Source organism: Lissotriton vulgaris, chromosome 2_1 (genome assembly GCF_964263255.1).
Source record: "Lissotriton vulgaris chromosome 2_1, aLisVul1.2, whole genome shotgun sequence".
Lineage (NCBI taxonomy): Eukaryota > Metazoa > Chordata > Amphibia > Caudata > Salamandridae > Lissotriton > Lissotriton vulgaris.
Genome location: NC_141687.1, coordinates 268,800,603 through 268,818,583, shown reverse-complemented (window position 1 = coordinate 268,818,583; position 17,981 = coordinate 268,800,603). Strand labels below are relative to the sequence as shown.

Genomic DNA, 17,981 nt, shown 5'->3' with positions numbered 1-17,981 from the left:
TGAACTTCGGGGTATATGTACATGGTAATAAGAGAATACTTAGCTCATTAAGATGTATTGTTATACCATTTTATAACTGTCAATTTCAGTGGTTAGATCTATATTAATTCACTGACTTTTGAACGTTAAAAATGTTAACGAGGGAGAAAATAAATACTGTAATATATTCCATTGTGAGAACCTCAGATCAAGTCTAAGACCAGCAATCTATTTTCCCGGAAAATAAATTGAATTGTTAAATATATTTGCATGTAAAATTGAGTTAAGGCAATTATAAATCCTCTGAGCACATTTTTCAGTTTAAATGCAAAGTCCTAAAAATGCTAAGCTTATCAAACTGCTTAGAAGCATTGCACTGTCACAGGAATTTACAGATATCTCATTTGCTTCAAAGGAACTCCATCCAGAGGAAATTGACACAGACTCTGCCTACATCCTTTTTTATGAGCAGCAGGAAGTGGACTATGCACAATTTCTTCCAAAGATAGATGGTAAAAAGATGGCGGACACAAGCAGCATGGATGAAGATTTTGAATCAGATTATAAAAAGTACTGTGTGATACAGTAAACCAACATTCTTCCATGTACAGCTGAGGGTCCGGGGGGGATGGGGGAAGCAAAAGCCTTCGAACAAACATTTTCAAAAATTTAGTGCAATTGCAAATGTAAAGGTAATATCCTTTGACGTTTAAGCACAAGAAAACATGGAAAATCCTTATTGGAAATCAGTCTGCAACTATAACGTTTAATTCTGTTATTGTATGCTGCACCCACCGGCAATGTAAGACCTTCTGTGCAAACTGATACTTGTTTTTCAACTTATAGAGTCACAAACCAACCCGGACCAAATATGAGTTACTTTTATCAGCCCAATCAAAGGCGATTCCAAGTAGATGTGGCTTGATCCAAATTGGTTCAAGAAGATACTAAGACTGATTGCTTAAAATAGAAGATATTTTGTAGTGTTGTCGTTTGATGACATGATGTGCTACCTCCTGTATCTCCAAACTTAAAAATTCAGTTTTTTTTAACCTAATCGAACAAAAACATTGATATTATGCAAACCAACACCCAGGAACTGAGAAAAGAGACTATTCCACAAATTTTCCTCAAAGGAAGAGCGGAGAAGGTGTCTGCTTATGAAATCCCAATATTTAAGATTTAGTGAGTGTGGACTTGTAGTGAAGCACGGCCAAACTTGCTGTCCTTCGCAGTAGCTTATGTTCATTTAGGGATTTTATTACATTGTTTGCATTGCTTTGAACACGTGTGAATGGCATTTAAAATGCATATGACAAGTTATTCTAGTCTGCATCAGGATTCATTTTATCTGGATGGATTTGAATTGCAACTCTAGTTGTCGCCTTTCTCAATGAAGCAACATAGTATTCCCATGGTTTCCATTATGTCATTGTAAAGCCTAAATAACATCATTTGTACCCCATTTCCTGTCAGCGATATTAATCCCAAATATATCTCCATTTTACAGTTGCCCTCTACAGACATAAACAACATTGTAAGCCTCAGGACTCAGTGAGGCAACAATAAAAGGTGGAGAAGGTATTGGAGCACAAGGTGGCGTCTTGGCAGCTCTGTTACTTGTAGCCTTTCATTGTGAATTGGTTCCCCTCTGCAGTGGCTTCTCCTAGAGTCATTGTAGTTCTGGTCACAGTTCTATTTTGCTTCCCTGCAGGTTCTAATGCATTAAATTGTATTCTCCTACTTTCAAATCTCACAGTGGAATGTAAGCATTCACTCCTTGGTCAGCACTAAGATCATGAGTCTGCATCTTTTCAATGATTGTGGGTTTTGTGGTAGTATTTTGCTTGACCTCCCACCAGCCTGGCTTTACAATTCTGATTTTATCCAGCCTATGTCATCTTTTGCACCATTTGCATGCTGCAAAAAGACATCCGAAATGTTAACAAGATAAATGCACTTGAGTGTCTGGATGTGTTTCATAACCAACATCATTTTGTTTTGTTTTACTCCAAGAATTTAAACTTAATGTTTTAAGACCTGGGAGTGAATAAATGTCATGTGTTTCCAATTACAAATTTTTAGCATAGTTGTCAAGGTTTCCCAGATGTAAGATTTAAAAACAAATGTGAAACGCTTGATTACTGTTAAATGTGATAAAAGACAAGCAGAATTTTATAACTCATTTCAAGGGATAGATTGTTTTGGAAAGGGAAAATACTATTAGTGGTTATGTTTGTCTTTTTCTCATTGCGATCGTTCTCCATTGCTTTGAATGTTTTATGAATGTTTTAACAGTCTTTATTAAATGGGGGCAAACCTATAATTTTTTATTTCCGAATTGTGATACTAATTAAAGTGCAGGGTTGGAATATTAAAGTTGGTAATCTGCAGAAACTTTTATTTTAATAACGGATCCAATACACATTTTCTTTAATGTAACATTTAAGTGAGGAAATGCTTAATTTCTTCCTTGTTCTTTGCGAATTTAATATTCCTGCTTAGGCTGAAACAATGGTACCACTGTTTCTCCCCATCAATTTTGTTTTTAAGAAAAGTAATCTTTAAAAAACAGCAATGATTTTGTAGCACCATTAGTCCAACCCATCAGTTTTGTAATACTGTTTAATGCTCTTTACTGAAATGCCAAAACTGTAATGCAAATATGTATTATGCATCGCTGTGGACAAATTGAAGCAAAAATGTGTCCAAAAAGTTGTATGTTAATTGTTTTAGTCCAGTACTGTATTTGACTGAAAGTGCCCCCGTATTCTGTGTTTTCTTGCTAAATTACCAAGTGTACTGAATACCCTATAAAGTGGTAGGGTTCCTAATACTGAAAATCCTGCTAGTAGCAACTGCTCCTCGTAACAAGCATGTCTTGTCCATCTGTGGACAAACTCCGTGATGAAATGAAAGATTAAGAAATGTTTGGTCAGTCCTTTTATTTATTCAGTTGTCACAATCTACTAATTCTCTTTCAGCTTCCATGTCTCTTTTGATGGTTGTAATTATTATTTTTCAATTAAATTAATTCATTTATAAATGGGAGATTTATTAAATTAACTGTTAACTACGTTCACTTTGTAAATTCTTGTATAGAAAAACTATTGACAATGCACTGACTCTTAAAAGATTTTTATGTACAGAATGCTGTGTAAATAAAATAGTGTTGATGTATTGCAAAATGAATTGTATAAAAAGTATTGGTAATTGTATATGGAGTGCCCTTGTTTATCTGTAACTATTATTCAAAGTAATTAAATACTGTGGATGCAATATACGTGTGCAGTCTTCTTATAGCACTATTTTACAAAGTTGTATTTCTTTCCAGTATTAGTCTGTCATAGTCGTTACCTGTATCGAATGTGCTGACCGAGACAGAACCTGTCACTAAACACACCCTATTCACAAAATGTACTCCCAAAGGTTTATGCCTAGGCTAGTAGGAAATTCCTGACTGGTGTGGACTTTAAAAAAAATTCTAGGACTACACCTGGGAATCTGTTACTATCACACTTTCACAGAATTACTTCTGTACCTCCATGCATATTCCATATTGTTCCCATGCATATACTTTACTTACACACATTTAATTATGCAGTTCAAGTGCATTTGCACTTGTAACGTGGAGGACACATTTTTTTCCTCGGAGGACCTCCTATTTAAAGCCCACCAGTTTTGTGGTGTTTCCACCCCTTTCCCACCAATTAGTATGGAGAACAGTTGGTTCTGTAGAGAAGTACAATATTATTCTTTATAAATCACTTAGTTTCCTGTTTAACTAGGAGTGGCCACCTGTATGGTATAATCCACTTGGTTAATAACTTAAAAATAAGTCGTTATTGTCGAGAGATTTTAAAGGAAAATGGGGTATACTAGTATTCATATACCATGAGGACTAACAGTAGTACAGGAATCAGATTTACTTCGTCTTTATTGCTCTCAGATGTTGCAGGTTCCTTTGATCAGTAAGTGATCCCATCTGTTCTTGATTTCCTAAAATGCCGCAAAACTCAAGTGGGGCGAGTCACGGGTCAGGGCAGTTGGGGGGGCGGGCGGGTGTGAAGGATTAGGGAAATAATAATTTAAAAAAAATAACTTACCTGTCCTGCTGCTGGCTGCCTCATTGCTCCTCTTCTCTCCTGCTTCTGATGGTGTCCCAGCAAATACCAGCACAGGCTCCACACCCAATTCTGGTGCTGCTCTTAATAGCATGAGAGCAGCGCCAGCATTGGTCCGAACTGCCTGGTTTGGCGCTCAGGCAGTGCTTGGGAGTCTGTGCTGTTTCTCCAACCTGGCTGGGCAATACAGCTGGGTTGGAGAAACCTAAATGCGCATGTCTGTTTGGCCGGCCTAAGACGGCCGGCCAAATTGTCATGCACACTTTACAGTGCACCTACCACTCCTCCCTGCTATGGCCCAGCCCGCCTCACCGAAGACTCCCTGGCTCAGTCAGACAACGAAAAAAAATTTATGATGTTGCTTTTTTATCTTTTTCTTTTTCGCTGACTGACTTAGTGGGATGACGCTCCTCTGCCAATATGGAGGAGCTGCCCCTGGTGTTGGTTACATTCTTTTTGCTTTGTTATTTTATGTACTTTCTTCAGATTCACTATTTTGTGTTCCAGGTGAGTATGGTATGATTCTTCAGATTTCTTTAAAGTTCTGTTCATGGAAAACCGGTATGTTAACTAAGCTGAACAGTAAGCAATGGAAGTCTAATATTGGTTAGTGCAGAATTTTAAACTGCTGTACGTTAAGAGTTCTAGTGGATACAGACAATCTACAAATAAAATTTTCTATCAAAATACTACACACATAAAATTGAGAAGCGCCATATGCCTTGTCATTTCTGAATTATCGTGTTGGATTTAAGAGTTCAAAATGTCCAGCCACAGAGGGAAACAGACATTCTTTGAAAAGAAGCACCAGGATGGGGCTGGACTGTTACAAAAGTACACAATTAAATGTTTCTAGTAGGTAGATTTTACCTGTGAGATGACATTAAAAATAATTCGCGAATCACTTCTTATTGCACAATGTGGCCAACAAGAGCGAAATTAGAGCTATATGTTCAGTAGTAGTAGACAACCGACATTCTAATAATCCTTGACTAAATGGAATTGGGACAAAAGCTTACAGAACAATAGAAGAAAACAGAACTTTGGTGAAAACCATTAAAACATTGACGTATAAACTATTCAGTCCACTATTTGATGAGGACAAATACTGAGCCTGAAAACATGGAGGGCGCAGTTAATTGATTACTGAGTAATCTGTCTGTATGCAGGAAGATTTCTAAATCATTCACACCATAATAATTGTGACTCTTACAAACATCATTAAAAAGAAGAATATGCTTTTTAGGGAAGATATTAGCTTGATAAAATGTCTTGCTTTCCGGTCACAACAAAATTTCTCACAACCCAATCCTTTTTCTCCTGCCTTTGTGACCCCCCCTCTGTATCAGGCTTTTTCTTCTATTGCTTTGTCAGTGTCAGTCATTCTAAAACGTCCTCCAATACGCTGTGTAAATAAAATAATGAGAGTACATATGCATTAATTTATTTCACAGAAGCAAGATTCTGGAGTTGGTTTGTTTCTATTATGGGACCCATGCTGCACTAAACACAATTTGGAGACCATAACAAACTTGGATTAATAAGTGCAACTTCTGAGGAATACTTCTAACCGCAGATTCATCACTTTACAATATTCTCAAGGGGCCAGACTTGATCCTGAGAATTTCATAGTGCACTTGAGCATCATTAGGATGCCTTATGCAGCTCCGCATTAGATCCTTACTGCACCAGAACTGATGGAACAGCAGAGCATATAAGCACCACCCTTGGTATTAGGGAATGATATACCCAACGAAAGTGACACAATTTAATCTGTGCGGCAACGGCAGAAATATGATGTTGGTTAAGGATCCACAAAAGGTGTCTTGCATGCCATGGCTCGGACTACAGCTCTAAGTCATGTACAAAGGATAGGTAGTAGTGTTCCCCAAGGGAAACGTCCGCACAACACTCTGAAAAACAATCTAGTTATATATACAATTCGTACACATTTGGTAATCTGACTCATATGAGAAAAAGTTTTAAACAAAAGGGTGCTACAGAGACTCAGGGCACCTACCACCTAAAGGTGCCGTCAGTACACACTGAATGTGTGTCACATCAATTTGAACAAATTTTGAGAATCTATTGACAGCACTCCTAAAAATTAGTAATTCTAATAATCCGGGCAAGAGTTAAAGACCCTCAGTATACCACACTCTACTAATAATAGAGTATTCCAAAAGAAACAGATGGCAAGGTTAAATTCAACAGGGATTTCCAAAGAAAGTTCAAAGTATAGTCCAATTAGTTTGTTTTCTTCAGTCTTTTCTTTATTTTCAATTTCATAAAACAGATATTCCCAGCAAAAAAAGGTCACCAACACGTGTTTCGTCCTACACAAGGACTTTTTCAAAGCATGAACACGGCGGAGTGAAGTATGTATTGAACATCAAGGTGAACGAGATAAACCGTAGTTTGGCAATGAAGCATAATATCAATAATATTGATGGCAGGGTAGTTAATCAAAGTACGGAATGAGGAAAGCCTTCAGGTCTGTTGCAATAGTCACGATAGTCAAATGCGACACAGCTCGTTACGGGGACCGCGTGTGTGAGGAAATGCGATGAGCCTAATTTTCGCATAACAACTTATCATGGTTGCAAGCTTTACTATTTGAAAAACACAGGCCTACTTTCCAGTGTTCGTTCAAATGAATCTGACACAAATAGACGTGTATTCACTTATCGACTAATATATAGCTAGCTTATGAGCTGTGTCGCATTTGACTATCGTGACTATTGCAACAGACCTGAAGGCTTTCCTCACTCCGTACTTTGATTAACTACCCTGCCATCAATATTATTGATATTATGCTTCATTGCCAAACTACGGTTTATCTCGTTCACCTTGATGTTCAATACATACTTCACTCCGCCGTGTTCATGCCTTGAAATAGTCCTTGTGTAGGACGAAACACGTGTTGGTGACCTTTTTTTGCTGGGAATATCTGTTTTTATGAAATATATAGCTAGCTTATGAGCTGTGTCGCATTTGACTATCGTGACTATTGCAACAGACCTGAAGGCTTTCCTCACTCCGTACTTTGATTAACTACCCTGCCATCAATATTATTGATATTATGCTTCATTGCCAAACTACGGTTTATCTCGTTCACCTTGATGTTCAATACATACTTCACTCCGCCGTGTTCATGCCTTGAAATAGTCCTTGTGTAGGACGAAACACGTGTTGGTGACCTTTTTTTGCTGGGAATATCTGTTTTTATGAAATTGAAAATAAAGAAAAGACTGAAGAAAACAAACTAATTGGACTATACTTTGAACTTTCTTTGGAAATCCCCGTTGAATTTAACCTTGCCATCTGTTTCTTTTGGAATACTCTATTATTAGTAGAGTGTGGTATACTGAGGGTCTTTAACTCTTGCCTGGATTATTAGAATTACTAATTTTTAGGAGTGCTGTCAATAGATTCTCAAAATTAGCTCTAAGTCATGTGATAACTGCACCCTCACGCCCCTGAAGGCGATTCAAGACTGGGAGGTGACGCGTATGTTGCCGACAACAAGAAGTTGCATCTTTCGTGTAGATCCTGCTTGCACCCCAACTCATTGGCCTGGTCTCTGTCCAGGTCATGGGCATGCTTCAGCGACCGTTCCACTTCCTGTTCAAAGTCTTCCATTAGTTCTAGTTCCTAATGTAAGCTTAAAAAGGGAAGAAGTCAACCCCCTGCTGTCACTTGTAATCCATGGAGAAGTCTTGAGGATGTCAAAATGTAAGCAGCACTCCATCGAGGTCACCGGTCACTGTGCCGATTTCTGAGCTGGTTCCCACCTGCCTCGAGTTCCTTGGACCATCATCGACCCCGGCACCAGATCGAAACCTTCAAAGGGGCCATGTAAGAAATATTAACTGTCCTGCCTTCCTCTGGCCCGCCGATGGCTCGCACTTTGACACCGCTTGTCCCTGTGGGACCTATTACTGGGTCCGATACAGAGTTCTACTCCAGCGCCTTGATCCACATTAGCTAGTACAACCCTGACACCAGTGCTGATGCCACCAGTGCTGGAGAATGACTCAATGCCAATGTCCATGTCAAATACTGGACCATTATCGACCCGAGCTAGACCTACATTGGATGACAAAATTGCAAAAGGACAACTGGTGGTCTTACAGCCTGTCTCTAATCATGTGCTTCTGCCACTTCACAGCTATTAAGAGAGACTCCATTATCTTTTTGGTTCAGACTCTGTGCCAGGGCAGGGTGCACCCCTGATTGGGATGGTTTCCTCCCCCTCCTCATTACAGTGATGATGCCTTATAGGGTTGAATTATAGGAAGCCTTCTCAACCATAGATGCAACACACAGCCCAGTCTTTTCAGGGCTGCGGATCCGGTAGGCAACTGGTGCCGACTGGAGGGGCACCAGTCTTCCAACTTCTTCTGCTCTGGTGCAACAGCCAACAGGCTGCTTTAGTTTGCTGTCAGCGTTGCATGCCTACCTTCTGGGAGGCAGAATCCAACCTTGCCTTCCGGGTTGCTGATTCATCACATCTGATAGATGGGCCTTCAGAATTTCCCCTATCTCCCGGTGACTATTCCCCATAGCAGCTTTCGTACTATTCATACAATGCTGCGAGGCTTCCTGTGGAATAAAGGTAGTCGACGAATAGCACTGCCCAAGATGCAACTTCCTGTGGAGATCAGAGACCTTGGGGCTCCAAATTGTGAACATTATTACCTGGCACCACAATTGCAGTGGCCCACACACTGGTTGGCAGGCAGATGCCTGGAATAGCTGGGGCATGGTCCTGGTCCCCATAAACAGGCTGGTGAGATGTGCTTTCCTCCCACAGGGAGGGATCCCCCAACAGGCAGATGGTCTATTGCGGATAGCCCACTGCATCTTTGAGAGAAGTTTACGTCTCATGTCAAACATGCCGCAGTGTGCACCTGGAATCTGTTTAGGTTCTATCTAACCATTTAGGCATCTGCTCGGGAGAGGGAGTGCCGACATAGGAAGCGGCTGGGGTTGGAACCTTGGGAGACCCTTTCCAGGATGGCTCATTGGTCCCTTTAAAGCAGCTATGAGTTTATAGAGACCTCCTGGCGGGGCATTTCCTGGCTTATGGCCGACTGTTGGCAAATCTTGGATGACTTTGGCAAATCACTGATATGGAACTTGATCAGTACCAGCTGATACATGTCCTACACACTGTAGGCGTTGGCTGTTAGCTTATAATATGGCTGACCTGAGCCCTGTCTAATTTATTACAAGATCCCCCTACTGCCGCTACGCTGAGCCAGTTTTCAGTACATCCAACAAAATATTCTGCATAGGGCTTACCTCACACGGCACAGCTCTGTAAAATCTTCCCCCAATCCTCGTCGATCTGCCCAAGGTGTATGACGCCTAAGGCAGACTTGGCAAATGTTTTGGAATTGACCAATAGCAAACGATCTATTATTGAAGGTGACAAATGAAGTCACCAACCTAACGGGTTGCTTTGATCTTTATAATATGGCTGACAGCATTCTGGGTTTTTACAGCGGGGACATGCCTGGGGCGCTACCACCCACTTTATAGACTTGGCAATGCTGTTGGTTCGCAAATTGATCACCATGCATTGAAAAGTTAGTGAATTACCTGGAGTAGAACGTTGAAACATGGCGACACTCAAGTGGGATAGACCAGAGGTAGGGACGTTGGGATGGGAGAATGCTCACTAACTGTTTAAGGGGCCCATTGCAGCACATTTGGTGTGATTACTAGATGCTTTGCAGGCACCTCCAGAGAACCTAAATGTATTCAACGGAGAACACTGCTTTGGTACCTTGGTATGCCCTTCTTTATAGAGAAGTGTTCAGAGACTAGAGGGGTGGGGAGTACAGCGAGGCTGGCTTTCACGGTTTTCCACCTGCTAGAATGCAGCCAATTATGTATTGGAATGGCAATTACTTGGAGAATGTAATTTTAATTTTCTTTTCACCTAGTCACTGCTGCTAATGATAATTCTTACCGCCTCTACATCACTATGTTGGCCAGGGGCGTAACACAGACCCCTGCAGTGCAGGGGGGCCCAAAGCTTCAGGGGGACCCCTCAGCACTGCACTCTGCCCAGAGAGCTCCTGATTGAGCCTGGAGGGGGCCCCTCTGCATTCCGTGCAGGGAGGCCCCCTCAATTTTCGTTAAGCCAGTGACGTTGGCCATTCCTTGCTCGCCAGTCACCGGTCCGCTGCGGCATTTCCTGCCGATTGTGCAGAGGGACGCGACTCCTCCCCCCTGCTCCTCGCACTTCTAGCAAAGGGTGATCAGCGTACACAGCCACAGTATTTAGGTGGCATGTGTGAGCAGATGCGCCGAAGCCGTGAGTAGCGCTATTTGGACCTTTTACTATTCTGTCTGAAATCGCTTCAACTGCTTTTTAACTGTTACAACACCTGTTGATTGCACTTAAATATTTTTACCTTTGTGACCGCTGTGAGACCTTTACCGCATCTGTACTCCTTCGCTGAGCACTCTCTTGGCTAGCAGTACTTGGATAATGTTATTTTAATTTGCTTTTAACCTACTCACTGCTTCTAATAATAATTCTTAACGCATCTACATCATTATGTTGAGCATTCCTTGCTCGCGAGTCCCCAGTCTGCCACTGCATTTCCTGCCAATTGTGCGGAGGGACGCAACTCCTCCCCCCTGCTCCTCGCACTTCCGGCAAAGGGCGATCAGCTGACACAGCCACAGTATTTAGGTGGCATGTGTGAGCGGACGCACGCAGCGGGCACATCAAATGCAAGCCCATCTGCGCCCTTCCGTGTCCAACCGGATCCAGGGGCGTTAGCCTTTGGGAACCACGCTATGGACAAAATGGTAGAAGACACACTGAGGTCAGAGAACATATTGAGAAACAGAGGGGGTGGCGGGGCGCTATGACCACCTCTCCAAAACAATACTGAGCCTGGTAACCCACTAGGACTTAAGGTAGCAGTTCTAAACACGTGCTGACTGCAGAAACACAGCCTCAAAGTCTTCTCGCTCCTCCAAGATGGGATTATGGACATCCTGGCGGTCACAGAAACTTGGCTTGGGGACACCTCAACCCCGGATGTTGTGGCAGCCCTTCCTGGGATTTCGATGTCCTATCGCACAACAGACAAGAAAAGACTAGAGGAGGGGGAGTAGCTTTATTTTATATTAATCGGCTAGCTGTAGGGAAGATAGCAGCAGAGAGCCTTGAAAATATGGTCATTTTTGGGGTAAAAATCTGCTCCAAATTCTCCTGCTTGACACTCCTGGTGGCGTATCGCCCTCCATGATCACCGCCCAGGTTCAATGAGCTATTCACGGAAATTGTCGGTGATCTTTACTTACGGTACCGACTCCTGGTGGTGGGGGACTTTAACTACCACTGGGACAAAGCACCAAGAGTGCTGCTTGCCAGTCAATTTGACGAAGCCAGGAGCTCAAAGGAGCTCCATCAGCTGATTGACATTCCCAAACCAAGTCAAGGGACACATCCTTAACCTCATCTGGACCACTAAGCCACTGCCCAGCCTTATAGACAGTAGCCCCTGTGCCTGGTCAGATCATTCATTAATCATCTGCTGGGTTCCACTGGCCAGCGGACTGGTGCAACTACCCCAGGAGTGGAGAGTGGTGCGAGGCTGGAATAAAATTGAGCCAGGCAAACTAGTGGGTACTTTGCTTAATATCCAACCTAAAAATGACATGAAAGACAACCTCGACCATGTGAGTGAGGCCCTTACTGGCAGCTTGAGAGAGGCCATAGATCAGGTGGCACCTCCCTGGAGGGAAAGAGTTCAAAACAAGGGCAAAGGGGCCCCCTGGTTCAGTGAGGAACTGAGGGGAAGGAAGCAAACCCTCCGCCAATCTGATAGGCTTTGGCGCAAATCATACGCTAGCTAGCTACAAAACCATGCTAGCCACATATAAGAAAGCCATCATGACCAGGAAGGCTGAATACTATGAGGCAAGAATTTCGGACATCGCAAATAAACAAAAAGAAACTTTCAGAAATCCACACCCAAGCCGGCAGACTGTAACGAGTATCAGGCCTTCTTCCTCCATAAGGCTAGGGGCATTTTAGCAGCTATCGATATCACACAAACCAAACAGTGCCCCCTGGAACCGGATCTAGCCCCACGTATCCCAGGCAAGTAACTCACCTCTCTCCCTAGTTTAGGCCTAGCCTCCCTGTCACTCCTGTCAAATCTGGATCACCAACGGACCCCTGTCCCTGACGGGTATTTCGAATCTCCCTTCCTGGACTAAAGAGGGAGATCCTTGATCTACTTAATCACTCTCTAGAGACAGGCTGTATGCCCGCCAGTTAGAAGGAAGCCAGGGCCCTCGCCCTACTGAAAAAAAACTAGGGCAGATGTAGCTAATCTTAAAAACTATAGGCCCAGCTCCCCTTCCTGGCAAAAGTAGTAGAACTAGTTTAAGAAAAAACAATGGTCCTTGACTATCAATTAGGAAACAAACTTTACATGAAAAACATTTTTGATTTGGAGAATGCAAATTAAATCAGCATGCTTTGACTCAAGCTAGATAAGGGAGATATAAGTCTTATCTCAATTGGCTCTATATACATTAAATGAAAATGAAATAGTACCCTAGCATGTCAACAAAATCAATAAATTGTCACCACACTCTGAAAATTTGTACTTCTAGAGAAATTACATATTTATTTACAGTTTTTATAAAACAATAGTAATCATGAACGTCGCAAGGACTATTAAGTATAGTCAGTGAGAAAGTAAAGGGTGCTCAAGTGTTTAGGAGAAGAAAGAAAAGAAATGTAATATACAGTTCTGGTATTTACAATAGAACAAAGCGGGCAACCTTCCGCTGTTGGTATGTGCTTGTCCGCACGATTTGTTTTGGGGGGTAAGGAGAGGATGGGGGCGTTATGGGTACAGGCACATTAGTAATATAGTAATAAAAGCGTTGACGTTTCGACCCTGATGCTCATGGGATGTTTGGGGCCTCGGCGGCGGGTCTTCCTCAGGACGGGGGAGAGGAGTGGAGAGGGGTAGAGGGCTGGCTTGGCCGTAGTCCAATGAATGGTCTGGATCGGGCACCAATAAAGCTGGTCAACTGGGAATTCAGTTCAAGCTTCCAGGGTATGAATCACCTACTGTCTTGGGGAATGATTCACTGGGTAGTTCAATCTGTTCTGTGTTATAATACCAAAGAATTGGTGTGATAGGGCAATCCTACCGGTGCCCCCACGGGCAGTCCGGTGGCTTGGAAGGATGGTTTGATTGAATGTCGCCTCTATTTCTGGCTGGGAATATTTATGTCACTGTAAACCACCATTCTGCCAGCTGGCTGGGACTCGAACCGCAGCCAGCCGGCAGACTGATGTAGAACAACATGTTCTCAAAAAACTCTAGCTGTTCATTGAGGAACAACAGCTACTCCGGGTGCGGCAGGCTGGTCTTAGGGCCCACTACAGAACTGGTGATGATGTCAGTGCTGGACGAACTTAGGCTCATGGCTGACAACAGAAAGCCGAGCGCCCTGCTCCTATTAGATCTATCAGCGGCATTCGACGCAGTACATCACGCACTGCTTCTGGCCCGGATCTCCGATTTGGGCATCCGTGGGTTGGCACACCATTGGATCGAGTCCTTCCTGTCAGGCTGGTCCCATAGGGTCCAGCTGGGCGAGCGGGTGTCTAACATTGGCACACTCACCTGTGGTGTCCCCCAGGGCTCAGCACTGTCTCCCCTCCTCTTCAACATCTACCACCAGCCAGTAGTGGCCACATCGGTCCGATTGGACTGCCAAGTATTTAACTATGCGGACAACACACAATCCTCTATATTGATAACTCCCCTCAAGCCCATGCCCATGTGTAAAACATACTCAAACACACAGTCAACTGGCTGATGGCTAATTCGCTAAAAATCAACCCCGATAAAGCTGAGGACCTCGTCATTTCCTCCAAAAGTAATCCCTGGAATGACCTGTTATGGCCACAAGAGCTTGGCACCAACCCAACGCCAGTTCCAGTTGTAAAAAGCTTAGGCATCAAGAACGATGTCAACCTCTCCATGGCAAACCAAGTCTTTGCTGTCTCACTACAGATGGTCGTGTCGGCAATGATCGTGTCCATACTGGATTATTGCAATGCCTTCTATATTGGTCTCCCCGAGAAACTCATCAGTAAGTTGCAGGTGAGCTTGAACGACACAGCTAGGCTGATCCTCAGGCTTCCGAGGCAAGCTCATGTTTAAGGAGCCTCTAAACACAGCATAAAGCACCACCACGTGTTGCATCTGTGACTGAAGGTGAGTTTCGGCGACCCTCTCGAAGCGCTAAGAGACCTGCTGGTGATTATGCGCTCTACAAATCCCATTTAACATAACATAACACTTGCAAAAGGCTCACAAATTGAGGGTTTGAAGGAACTGTACCATCACCTCAGGGTGGTCAGAATATGGTAGCTTCAAATTAGGCTTATAGTTTAACTGATTTTAAGTTAATTGTTTCAAGAAACCTCCCTATCCGGATTGATTGTGGAAATCATATGTTTGTAGACATTGTGATGAAATTGAATTCAGGCTTAGGTTTACTCAGCCGGCATGTTTTGGCATACGCATTGTATGGTTCAGGTTATAAACCCAAATAAACATAGTTTTAAAACAATCAAATTTGTAAACAGCTAACAAAGAATCAAAATTATTTATAATATGACAGAATCCTCCTAAAACAAAATTCAGTTCGTAATTATGAAAGAATTTAATTCGAATTGGTACTGACAATTTGTTTTGCAAGCACAACATGTATTTGTTGCCCCAATGTTTGAGAAGCCCCAGAGGACTTTTTTGTAGTCTGACTCATTTGCCTGCAAGACTAAACACAATTTGAAGACAGTAAATAGGTGAAAGACACTGATAAATATATGTCAAACAGTGAAATCGGAAGGCAGATGGGGTAGATCATGACTCTGAGAATGAACTACCGGCTTCAGCAACTGGGAAGCCAATGCATTAAAAAGGGACACAGAGACCGTATAGTATGGTTTAGGGCCTCTTTTTGTGTGTATGTTATGTTAGCATGGCTTGTTAGAAGTTTAAACGCCATTTTACCTTTTGCACAGGACACGGCTTAGCTGTTTTTGCAAGTTAGCTTTCACGAAGGTCTATACATGAGAAAAGGTTTGTTTTTCGACATCTCTAGACCTACATCATGCCCCCAGTCTGTACAGTGATTGCTGAGCCGTCAAAGTTATCATAACATGTGAGCCTGTTTATCGGCATGTCCGTGTAACACATTCTAGACACAACATTTTGGCAGCTGTGAGCCAAGCAAGATTCTGGTGCATTTATCTTAGCACACTTGCCATAATTTCACACACTTGGAAGATTCCAGGGATCCAGAGAACCTTGCTGATCCAGATGTAATTTACACTTACTGGTGGGAAAGTTAATGGGGTCCCCCAAAACCAGCTCAAGAGACCTTCTTTAGTTTATAACACATAGTTCCTATATAGGGAGGGTGTTAAAACTAGGCGCGATATCACCTGTTTGCACTATCATTGTAATATGATTCCTCCTTTTGTATTTTATGGATTTGTAACCATGCTGACCTTATTCTTTTTAATCATATTTCTGCTTATGTTGACTAAAATACTGCGCACGAGATCACGTCAATAATTAAATATTTAACCTTACTGTGTCTCTTTTTTTTACTCCTGTTGTGGACTGGTATGAGAGTATAACAAAAGAGTGTTCTCACTTCCCACCATTCCTGAGATGGTCCTAAGTCGTATGTTATAGGTTGTCTAATCATTGGTTACTTTTCTATAGGACGAAGAGCTAATGTGACACTGTTTGCTAGCTGGTTGGGGTTTCTAGGTACTGAGGTGAGTTTCTGATACACCACAATTCACTGATGTCCTAGGTCTCTGTTCACAGTTCTGTGTATGAGCAGAAATCCTTGTAACATGGCGCCCAACGAGTGTGGTCTTATTGTGAGACACTTGAGTAGTGCTTATATCAGTCTACAACCCCCTCACTATTGTTTCCGGTTGACAGTAGTGACGGATAAAACCTACCTATAGTTACATAGGTTTCTTCAAGCTTGATATTTTAAAACGGTTTTCTATTTGAATTGCTACCCAGTTGTGTCTTATTCTTTTGCATTGTACTTCTCTATTACTGTTTTGATATGGCTGAGGTTGATATCCCAGCACACCGTCGTGTGGCTGTGCGGAATCACTTGCAGGAATACCTCGTTTCTTTAGAGGGACAGGCAGTGTTTTTTGTAGTCTCAGCTGACGCGGTGTACCCGTTTGAGTTGTATTACTCATGGGTAACATGCTGGTACTGGTGTATTTCACACTTAAACCCCTGCTGATGCTCCTGCTGCGTACGCTCCATATCGGACAGTGGAATTTCCAATTTCTGCTTGGCAGCATGCCGTTTGGTTTAATGGCGCCCTCCCACACGTTATTACAGCAGTCGGACAAGGGCCGTTGTCAATCCCAGGCGCTACTTGGCCTGTTGTAGCTGCTTACACCCCGCATCCTTAGGCGGGGCAGTTAACAGCTCAGCAACTAAGACCCCTATATGCCTCTGCAGTATCAGTTATTCGGGGTCTGGTTCATTACATTACCCGCAACCTCCCGAGCGTGGCCCTGGGTGGTGCGGCGCATCCAGTTGCCGGTGGCGGGCTGAATCTTAGTCCTGTCATGGTTAATGCGGTCATGGGCAAGCGTCTCCAGGATAAAGAGGAGATGCCTTTTTGGCTTGCCGAGAAATTCGACTAACTGGAAGCAGTATTCCCGAGTATTAGTCCTGTGGAGAAACACAGGATCCTCACGGTTAGTTTGCAAAAAGACTTAGTGCCAGACGAAAATGCATGTACTACTTGGGGTGTGATTTTTGCGGCAGTCTATACTAGGTGCTTTGGAACCCCATCAATGACTGTCCTACCCTCTGTGATCAAACGTGTTCAGGATAAACACGGACCGGAGGCTGCTGTGGAATTGGGAATGCGACTCGTGGGAGCGTTTGACATGGTACGCAATCTCGTCCTTGCTAATGTCCAGGGGGATGCAGTAAGTTTCCAAGTGTCTAATGCTTAGCGCGATGTCTCCGGGGTAGTGATAAGCATTTATTGAACACCTAGCGTTATTAAATGAGACCCACACTCAAGAAGAATCTTGCGACCAGTTTAGAAAAATATTAACGATTTTTGTATAATTTTAGACACTAAGATCATCAAGTAGGTAATTTAGAAGTTATAGATTTTGACAGGGAAAACAGTAAAAAATCACAGCTGTCAGATTTGAGGCACGAGCCTCGAACTCTGTAATATTATACTATGGGAGAAACATTCACTACATAGGTGCACTTAAAAAAGATTCTCGGGGTTAACCTTCTGGACTTAAGGTGCTCAGGGAGCAAAGAACCACCAACACTTCGGATTTATCTGGCCTGCTGTGGCCGGGTGCAGAGGTGCTGGTCGCGATGGTAGCTTTAAATGCTACCCGTAAAAGTGAATGGAGACACTTGTAACAAGAAACCGGCTGTAAGTGGGGGCTTGTGGACAATTCCAGCAGAACCCATATGGCGGCTCGGCTCTTGAGGGTTTGTAAGGGGGCACCATCGGTGGGCTGTGGAGCTCGGGTGCAGAGGTGTTTTGTCCGCCGGGGCGCTTGTCTCTCACTTAGGTTGACTTTGTGATGGGGGGCAAACAGGACAGCAGGGTCACTCTCGATACTAGCCTCAGTGATGCTGATGTCCCTCATCAGTAGGTCTGTCTTGGCAGAGTTGGTGTCCAGAGTGGACAGTTAACAAGCCTTGTTTGCTACAAGTGCTCTGGTACCCAGGGTATTGATGCTAGAGAGCTCCTTGAGGGTTTAGCCGCTTGACACTCACT

General features: G+C 43.1%; 1 protein-coding gene across 2 annotated transcripts in view; it reads left to right on the top strand.

Moving 5' to 3' along the window:
• The window catches only part of USP32 (ubiquitin specific peptidase 32), a 1,504,025-nt gene extending 1,500,767 nt beyond the window's left edge, over positions 1-3,258 (top strand). For both annotated transcript variants that reach the window (XM_086954917.1, XM_086954918.1), the window contains exon 34: positions 395-3,258. In XM_086954917.1, the coding sequence (XP_086811043.1) occupies positions 395-568 (174 nt within the window). In that variant the 3' untranslated portion in view covers positions 569-3,258. The remainder of the gene's footprint in view (positions 1-394) is intronic.
• The last annotated feature ends 14,723 nt before the right edge of the window (positions 3,259-17,981 follow it).